Consider the following 10,150-nt stretch of genomic DNA (forward strand, 5'->3'; position numbering starts at 1 on the left):
CCCATCCCTACCTCCATGCACCTGGCTGTGTGAACGCCTAGGGGCGAAGGCGCGGGGCAGCACCAGAGCAGGACCCTCCCGAGCAGTGCTGCCAGCGTTACATCTGGCTGCGGCGGCTCATCGGAGCAGCGTCGCCTGAAACGCTCCCTCTGATTTTTCCATTCCAGGTGGATCCACTCTGACAGCAAACCCTCCGCTTGGCCCGCTGCACCATTCGCGGCTTTTTTTGTGTGTTTAATGATTCTTGACCAGCCATTTAGCCTAGGAAGTGCCTGTATTGCTCCCCCCCCTCCTTTTTATAAATGTTGTCACCAACCGCTCCGTGCATGGCATTGAATAAGAGGAACCTCCAAGGGCATGGCTGTGAGGGGCAGAAGTGTACTGAGATGTGCAAGCGCATGCAACATTAAATGAAAGAAATAAAGGGAAAATCTGCCAAGAAACTTGACCAAAGAGACCCGATCGGCAGAAACTGGGCTAAGTTCACAAACCTCTGGGATAATCTTCCACTAAGACTGAAAAACCCCATAACCCGAAAGTGATTAAAAGAAGGATTTCTGTAATTTGTTTGGGGGGGGGGGGGGAATGTAACAAACTAATTTAAGCTAATGTAATGTTTATAAAGTTACTTAGATAATGACACCATGTATGCCATTATAATCATTAAAACCCAATCTATGCTTTTTTAAAAAAAAACTTAGATGATTAACACAAAATCAAGTTGATGTGAAGGAACAATTACTTTTAGAAAAAAAATCAGGAGGTCCTAATATTCTGTAGAATGAGGGAGGATGCAGCTGTATGTCGACAGCTTTCATATCCTCATTTGAATAATGTGGCCTGAATCTGTCACTTTATTCATCCTCCTTATGCTCAGTGTACTCTGCATCAACAACAAATTAAGTTGTAAATAAGAGACAATCATCACTTTTGTTTTTAAGCAGCTTCTGCATGGAGAATTTCAATGTACTGTTTCTTTTTGACAGAAAGAAAGGGATTCTACACTCTGCTTATGTAAGCACGAATATGAGGAAACCAACCGAAATGAAACAATAAGGGAGCACTTGAGAACTGCTCCAAAATGTTCTTGGAAGTACATTTCTACCACCCAGAAATCTCTTTTTTAACAGGATATGTAAAATGAAAACTGTTTCATTTTCTGTAATAATTATTCTTACTTTGCTCTAAAATGTCAATATTTTTTATTTTTCATTTAAAAACATCCCCTTTCCTCCTCTAGGCACAAGCAGGGTACACCTCAACAGGAAGAACAAGTGAATAAAGTCAGCTGTAACCTTTGTGTACCCAGAAATATTATTAATCTCTAATATGATAACATGATACCATTTCGTGAGCAAATACAGCATGCAGTAAGGAAAGGGGGGAGGGGGAAGAGATTTTCTTACCTTTACGTCCGAGAAGTAGGTTTTCAGCATATTGGAACTTGGGTACCGGGTGTAAAAGAACATGAGCTTGGCCTTTTTCAAGTGATTCGGTGACAAGCCTTCCTGCATGTAGGATTGAATTAGTAAAGGAAAATGCTGTTCTTGAGAAAGCGGTTTCTGAACGCACACAGCTAGCAAAGTGCCCCCTTAAATACTCTACAGTTCCCCAGACTACAGGAGAAAATATTAACATCTAAATCGCTGCGCTGTAATTTTCTGTAGAATAGCTAAACAAGGGATGCAAGGCCACGTAACTTAAACCCTGTATTTCCTATCAGTTTTGGTGCTGGGTCTCGGGAATCTTGCAAGTTTACAGCTTGTGTACCATATGTATGTTCACTTGTTGCTAAGGAAACAAACGCACAAAGCATGTGCTGCAGAAAACTTATCAGAAGCTTTTTCTCCCTCTCCTTTGCAATTCCAGCTAAAGTTTCTTTTTCTCTCAGTGCTGTGCCACTTGCAGGAAGTAAAGCTAATGCATGTGAGACAATCAGAGGTGCTTTATCATTTTGAGCAATGTTTTATACAGGCAGTCCTTTTCACCTGTTTCATTTGTGTCGATAAATTTGAACATCTTGAGTGACTCTCTCTAATCCTGCTGTTGCTTTGCTCCAGTGGCTGCCTTGCGAATCAAAGTGAAATTTGTAGTAGGCAGAGCCCCTCTGCCGCTCAATCCCCCCGCCACAAACTTGTCGCCTCCTGATTTACACAGTTAACTCCTCGGAGAACGAAGCTGTATTTGGGGCTAACCAATCGATAAATGTGGGCTAGCAGATCAATAAATGGCCACTTACCCTATAAGGCAGCCTATTTATCCTGGAAACATCATTACCTTTCAGATCTGTAAACAGAAGCAACTAAAAGAGTTCCCAAGGGAATGTGAAGCTAACCATAACAATCTCAGCTTGCTGATTTTTCTCCCAGCTTCTTGGCTCTCTTTTGTGTACTGCGTGCTAGGACGGCTCTGGTCACATCTGTGCCGCAGGCTGGCCCTGCCATTTCCTCAGCAAATTAATGGCTTTATAATTTATCAGAAATGAAGATGCACGTGGAGAAAATCAATGTGGCCCCCACAAGGTCAATTAAGGGTTCTTCCCAGAAGCTTCTCTAAGGACTGTTTCTCCTAAACACAATTGTTGAAAATTTCACTCGGTTCACACCTTATGGTGGGGGGGAAGGTCAACCAAGTTGACAGATGCGCTGCAGCCAAGGTGCCTCTTCCACCTTACGGCCGGGCGCACGTCAGCACAGAACATCTCATTCCAGGCCTCAAGACGGGAAACCCAGACTGATTTTTATCAGTAGGCTACTGATGATTAGCTAGGCTTTTTCAGCAGAATTCCTTCTTCTCTAATTCGTGAAATCTGCTGAAACTCTCTCCCTTTATTTCAGTTACAATGCTCATTTTTAGATTGGAAAAATGTGGCATTTAAAAAAAAAAAATCATTGACAATATTAGTTTAAAAACCTCTTATTATCTGGAAGTACACGGAAAATGGCTCAGCTGAACTTGCATTTTGTTTTAGATGCTTAATGATTACAAAGAAGATAATTTATGACTGACATACTTCTTGTGCCAAGAGAAGAGTTGAAAGAACCTCCAGTTACCTCCATTAGACTGATAGAGAAGTCTAAAAGAGCATTACACTCTGCAGTGCCATCTGTCAAAATACGTAAGTGAAATAATAGTAGCAAGCTGTCACCTATTGCTTAGTGATAAGAGTTTTAGACAAATCAAAACTTCGACGCCAGAAATCCATTTTGTTATGCGATCCTTTCAGGAAAGTGGGGGTCCAAAGGCGTACTCCAGTAAGTAGAAAAAAAAAAAAAATCCTAGGTCTCCTTAATTTGCAATTTCTCTGACGCTGACAACATGTTAATTTCAGGTTTGGCGTATACTCTCTTTCAATGCCAGCTCAAAGATAGACTTAAAACTTGCAAAAAAAGCTCTCCTATTTGCTGGATTTAAGCATATTAGACAGTTGTCTAAGCATTTGGATTCCTTCTGCATTTAGGATTTTTAAATATTTTCTGCTCTAATGCCAGAGGATATTGATATTGAATGAAACATGTATTAAAAGATGTTCTGAGACTCAAATTCCCAGAAATCCATTTTTTATTAAAATTATACATGTTCTTAAGCACTTGGCAGCCTTAAAACGATATCAAATATGCAACAAATCTGTCTATCTTGATCCTAAGGTTAACGCTTTACTGTGATAAAAGATATGATCTGTAATAATCTAGAAAAAAATAGTTAATGACAGACTTAAGAGCTAAGAATTAGATAACCCATTGCTATTTCAGAAAAAAAACTGAACTGACCAATTGCTTAATTTCCTTTTTAAGTGCTTGGGCTGAAAAGCAACTGTTCTTCCAAGAAAGCACTAGCTGTTTCCAGGATACTTACACACGCACAATGACTCATGATGAAATAGATTCAGTAAACATACAGCTGTACCGAACACGAGCTAAGCCCCATTCAAGGCCAGGAAAGAAAACGAGCACAAATAAATATTAAGGAGGTAAAGGGAGGAGGGGTGCCGAATGGAACGCAAACAAGCTCTGTCCCAGCAGCTCGTGTGGCTTGCCTCAATTCTCTTAGCTATAGCTTTGTGAAGACAGATGACATTCAATTCTATGGGTAATGCAAAATAGACAATAACTGCTGAAACTTGAGCCAGCTGCCAGGTGTAAAAAAAAAAAAAAAAAAAAAAAGAAAGGAAAAAAAAAGGAGAGAAAGAAAAGATGATAAATCCATAAATTAATGAAAGACATCTGCTCGGGAACATAAAAGATCAGAGGAACAGTGTACTGCAGCTGAACCTAAAGCGGTGTTCAAACAACCTGAGAGTCTCAGCGTCACGCGTTTACACAGTACAACGCAGCCTCACCTAACGCAGCAGCAGCAGCAAAAAGGCAAAACGCTAAGAAATAGGAAGTGACAGACTGGGAATGAAACGTATACGCACTCTTGTGCGTTTTAACTGGAGAAGCACAGGGGTGGCACTGCGCAGCATTTGACTCATTTACACTTCAGTCCTCCCAGGTAACGCTCCTCTTTTGCAAAAATATTTTTCAGTGATGATCCTTCCCTCCTGTTACTCTCAGCCTGAGCTCCCACAAATGCTCTAACAGGCTTTTCTAGCCCACACGTGTATTGAGCTGAAGGAAAAGAGGTAAGAATAGGCTACATCAGGTAAAAAAAATCGGCACTAACAAAGCCAAGCTGTTCCTGAAGTTACACCTCAGGTGCTTTTAATCAGCAAAGCTCCAAACAGCTGTGTATCAGAGCATCTTCAAGACCCTTCAAAGAACAGGCTGGCTGGAAAGTACTCACTCATCGCCCAGGTTTTACCAACAGCACGGAGTTACCCAGCTTGCTGTACAATCGCTCATTTTTTTTTTAAAGTTTAATTAGTTTAATTCTAGTCAGATGTAATAACTACTCATTTCAAAATGTTGTAATTCACTAATTATAGCTTTCATATATTGGGACTGTGAAACTCATTCCAGTTGGATTGGAATTCTGTTTAAAAATAAATAAATTGTAGAAAGTTTCACTAATGTTTTAAAGCCCTCCTGCCAGGGAGAGCACGTTAAACTTCTTCACCTTTACAGATGTCTTAACAGCACACAAACTACTGTTGTGCTTCAATTTTGATCTATGCAAATGTTTGGGGACTGAACAAGGCTATTTTTCTTGAGATGCAAAGAGGATGCATGACAAAGGAAGACCGTGCAGAAAAACAATTCGCTGTCTGTTTCTTTTGGAATTTGAATAAAACTTAATATTTGATTAAACAGATTAGTTTGCAAAGATACAGACTGCATTCATGACCCAGATGGGAATTCATGCTGCAGGTGCATCTTATCTTGTTTAGCAACATACACAAACATTAACCATTTCCTTCTGAAATTCAGCAAAGAACGATCAGATACAGTTTACAGGCGTTGGTTAAAAAAAAGAACAAAACCCCAAAAAACAAAAACCAGGCTGGTTCAGTGTTTTAGCCTACTACTAAAACCTAAACTTGGCTGTATCTGCTAGTCTTATGTTCTCATCCTGGCTGTATTGTCCAGGAAAACAGATGTTGCTTTCTGCAGGGAAGAAAGATCTGCTTCTCCCAAGAAATATATTCCCTATATATGCACGTTCAACCATGTAAAATAAAAGTGCCGCAACAGAATCGACTACAAACCAACCAACCTCCATACTGCGCCTTTCCCTGGAAACTGCAAGCCACCTGGGCAAATGAGCGGCTGCTAGAAAAAACCACCTATCTCCACAGCTGAGCCGTGTACCAGGGTGCACGTTGCGTAGAAGTGCTCTTTAATAAACCCATTTGTCCCAACAGGTCTGTATCTAAACCCAGATCAAACTGCAGCCTGCAACAGCGTCTCAGTGGGAAAGTCAGAGCGCTTTCACAACAGCGGGGAAGAAGTGGGGCAAGGGAGGAGGAAGGGAGTCACTCCACTCAGCCTTTCCCCCCGCTGAGCCCGGGAGCGGCGGGGGACTCGCGCACCCCCCTTTCAGCAGAAGCAAAAGCTCCCTTAGCGACGACAGTGAGACCGTGCAGGAGAAAGGGGGAGAAACGGCAGGGGCGAGGGAGAGACGCTCCGTGGGTGGAGAGGATCACGTGCAGCCCCAGAACTACTCCTAGCTCACACGCTTGGCGTTTTTCACCTCTGCTCACTCCTCTCCCAGGATGGGAGAACTACTTCTATACAAAGACAATTAGTATGCCGCCGTACTGTTTGGTAGAAATTACTTAATTGCTCTGGCCTGAGTCTTGCCCTCGGCTGCCACTCCTGTTTGACCTCAGGACTACTTTCCGAGCATCACAGCGTGCATTTCAATATGCAGGAGAGATTTTCGGTTTGGATCTCCAAAAGTAACTGGCAGTAACTGCAAGTGATGCTGGATTTAGACCGACTCCTCTGTTTTGCCATACAACGTATACGGCGAGGAGATGATTTCTCCGATACCAATGCAGCAGAGAGATCCTCTTTTGGGGAAGAGGTCCCTCAAACATCATGTCTGCTACCAGCTGGGTCCTGAAAACACCAACAGCTAAGGAAGGTGCTTTCAAACCGGGAACACTTCCCCCTATAGAAATGGGACTATTCGTACAGGTCAGGCAGCAACAATTCTTGACTCAGACTTGACCTAAGCTAGATCAAAGACTGGTGGTGATGGGCTCTTGACCTGCAGCACCTGCCTTCGTCCCAGTGGTGCCCACCGCCATGGGAGGGATGGGAAGTCCAGGTAACCAGCAGGTAACCAGTCCAGGTAACCTGCCAGCACCCTCCTGAGGATTTAACACATCTACGGAAAATGTGGTTAAATGAATCTAAAACCACCAGCGTTATTCATTGCCTAGAAGATACCCAGTGATGGGGCACAGCCTCGTGCATCTGCCTTCACATGACACCCCTGGAAAGGGGACAAGTTCCTCAGCATCACTACCATCACTCACGGAGGGGCAGAGTTATTCAATCTTACTTTCATCAAGTTGGGAATGAAATTAGCTGCATCTAAGGCTCTGTGCTTGTGCTGTTGCCTTCTGCGGGGGTCTTGGAGCTGGGAAAAAACATCTATCTACCCTTCATGCAAAATCCTCAATTTTATCATTGGGCAGACATGGTATTTTATTCACTTTTAATACAACTGTACTTGGAAGAAAAATCTTTTGACCAAAAAGCACATTAGGGGAAAAGATGGAAGGAGTGGGAGGTGTTATTGCTAAAAAAAAAAAAAAAAAAAAAAAAAAAAAAAAAAAAAAAAAATCTAGTACTAGTTTCCAGGAAAAAAAGAAAAGATCATTACTATGTCTGGATATGCCTAAATAAAGGCATAGATGGATTTTTTTCCCCTAACTAAAGTCTGCTATTGAGCTAAAAGAGAGATTTTATTATAATCTTTTTTTTAAGCAGGGGAAGTGTCCTGTAAATTTAATACAGCTGAAGTTTTATATTTAATTGTTCTCTCTAGCTTTCCAAAATAATTTGCTTTGTGTATGTTAGGACAAAAGATTTCTGTGTATGGCTGAACAGAGGTTAATCATGCATAGCAGGCAGCTGCACAAGGGCTGAGGAACAGACCTCTGGGTGGGGGAAAGAACTTGATGCAGCCTGAATATATCAGTACCTGTGTCTTTTGTGCTCCGCTTCCCTTACGCGCTTGAGAGCTGAAGGCTCACGATGACCAGACCGTGGCTCTCTGCGAGCCCCAGCCGCCACACCGTTAACACGGGTCGCACGTTGGCCTGCCAGGGGAGGGAAAGGAGGCAGCCATGGCTTGAATGGTTTTCGGCCGAGGGCGATGCCCCCTCGATCACCTCCCTGCCTGGGGAAGGACTCGATGGCCCAGGGAAACCCACCGGCACCTGGGCTGTGGGCTTGGCTGGCTTCCTGACCCCACAGGACAGCCTAAAAGGCTTGGGGAGGGCGCATGGCTATGTCATGTGAACTCTGTCGCTGAAGGAGCGCCATCAGCCAACACCCGCTGTTTTATTTGGCCTTGCCAAGCCCCCCGCCCGCTCCCTGCTCCCGCAGCGCACGGGGAAGGCCCCAGGACACGGGCACGGCCCCTCGCCCTCTCCCACCGGCCACCGCCGGGTTATCGCTCGTCTTTCAAAAAGGATATTGCACTTCCCGAGTAGGGCGAGATTTCGGACATGTCTTGCAGGTCGCCGCACTCGGACTTTATGAGGGACAAGGAGAGGCCCTCGGCGGCGCTGGGGGGGTGGGCCGGCGAGCAGGGGTGGTGGTTCATGTGGTGCGACGACATCTTGGTCCTCAGGCTGGTGGTCTCCCGGGTCAGGTCAAGGGATTCGGGGGAGGCGCGCTCTTTCCCTGGGAAGGAGGCCGACGGGGCACCCAGGGGGCTCTGGAAGGGGTAGGCCATGAGGGGCAGTGGGAAGGGGTGGCGGAAGGAGGAGGTGGAGAAGCCAGCGGTGGCCGAGAGCGGGGACTGGTGCAGGGAGGCGTGATGGCCGCCGGCCGGCGGGGCCGAGGCAGATTGGTCGGAGGAGTTTTTGCGGACGACGAGAGGCAGCGCCTCGGTTTGGTCAGTGGCGCCGGGCATGGGGACGCTGCCGAAGGTGTCAAGGGGGTTGGGAATGATGACGTCCCCGAAGCACTGCAAGCGCTGGTTAGCCGTGTGGAAGTTGTGGTTCTCCCCATTGACGGCGAACCTCGCCTGCGGGATCTGGAGAGGCGGGAAGACCTGAGGAAGCTGGCGGGAGGGCTTAGACGAGAAAACTTTGACCACCGTGTCCACAACTTGCGACATGGCGGTGTTCAGCTCCTGCTTCAGCGTCTCGGCCAAATGTTTGCCTTCGGGGTGGAAGGCGTTTGGCCCTTGCTCCTTCTCCTTGGGACCTTCTCTTTTCGGCTTGTTCTCCGCGATCTCCTGCTCGCGGATGAGGGCCCGTGCCCGGTCGATGAACTGCCCCGGGTCCAGCTCACACATCTCGTTGTCTGACCTGCCGACGGAGTCGCCGGCCCTCGCATCCATGGTTTCGGAGCGCATGCTGTCTTCAGACAGGTTGCCATCTTCATCATTTTCAGAGTCGGTGCTGTCGTAGATCTGGTAGAACTTCTCCTGCAGCTGGCGCAGCTGCTTCTGCATGTCCTCCAGCTGCTGCTTCAGCTGTCTGCGCTCCTCTCGCTTCTGCTCTTTCCTCGCCGAAACCAGCTGCTGGAAACTCTGCTGCTGCTGTTGCGGCAGCTTTTGCTTGCGTTTGTTTTCCCTGTAACTTTCTCGGGGACTCACGGACTGCGGAGCTATTTCTCTTTCGTTTTCATTGCCCCTTAATGCCACGCTGGGGGAATGGCTCATACCCCGAATTATATTCTCAACGCGGGCGCGTTTAGCTCTCAGGTGCTCGTCGCATAACCGATCCACATCAAACTGGCTCATAGTCGGCCTGCCAAAAGGGGAAAGACACTCTTGGGGGCTGTCTCTTGAAGAGTTGCTGCATACATCCTCCTGATGTACTTCTGAGCCTGTACTAGAGAGACCGCTGGCTTGGAAACTGGGCTCCGTGCCACCATTTTTGTTCATGTTATTTTTCAACAGCTGGGAAATTATGGTTGCTCCTGGAAAAGGCATCATGGCATCTTCATATGAGTTCGCCCTCTTCAGCAGCTTGCGGAGTACATTTGACTTTTCCCCATCTGCATGCTGCACCACTGAATACTCGACATCCTGCTCTGAACCTTGGGGATTCATGGCACTAAAAAACGTTGCTCTTGCCTTTGCAAAAAATGCAGATGCTGTCCCTACCGTCCTTTTCACTCCAATGTCAACTCTTCTTCTCTTGGTTTGCCTGCTTAAGAGGGCTGTGCTGTCATGGTCAGGCATCACTGGACTGTTATTGTGCCATCTTCAAAAGCTTGTCAGCTGGGCTCAGCTCAAGAATCCTGGGACCCTGGCCAACAGAACAAAAGGACTGATGAATCATTTTCTTTAAATTTCTCCAAATTTCCTGACCTCAATCCTGAATAAAATGCAAAATGCATAGGCTCTGGGATTTATGGCACATTACAATTATTGCAATTTATTATGCACTCTGCTTGAAATGAAACATTTTTAAATATTTCTGCTCCACTGGTTTAAGATGGATTAAGATTTAAAAAAGCAAAAACTGCTTAAGCACCAGTAATATGATTCTCTTGCACAAATGCCTAAAATGATA

General features: G+C 45.5%; 1 protein-coding gene across 1 annotated transcript in view; it reads right to left on the bottom strand.

Moving 5' to 3' along the window:
- PROX1 (prospero homeobox 1) overlaps positions 1-9,816 on the bottom strand; it is a 36,330-nt gene extending 26,514 nt beyond the window's left edge. Inside the window, exons 1-2 of the mRNA XM_075708182.1 lie at positions 8,095-9,816; positions 1,407-1,514 (exon numbers count right to left, since the gene is read on the bottom strand). Coding sequence (XP_075564297.1) covers positions 1,407-1,514; positions 8,095-9,816 — 1,830 coding nt within the window. The remainder of the gene's footprint in view (positions 1-1,406; positions 1,515-8,094) is intronic.
- Positions 9,817-10,150: the final 334 nt, after the last annotated feature.

The sequence above is a fragment of the Pelecanus crispus genome, chromosome 3, assembly GCF_030463565.1.
Source record: "Pelecanus crispus isolate bPelCri1 chromosome 3, bPelCri1.pri, whole genome shotgun sequence".
Taxonomy (NCBI): Eukaryota; Metazoa; Chordata; class Aves; order Pelecaniformes; family Pelecanidae; genus Pelecanus; species Pelecanus crispus.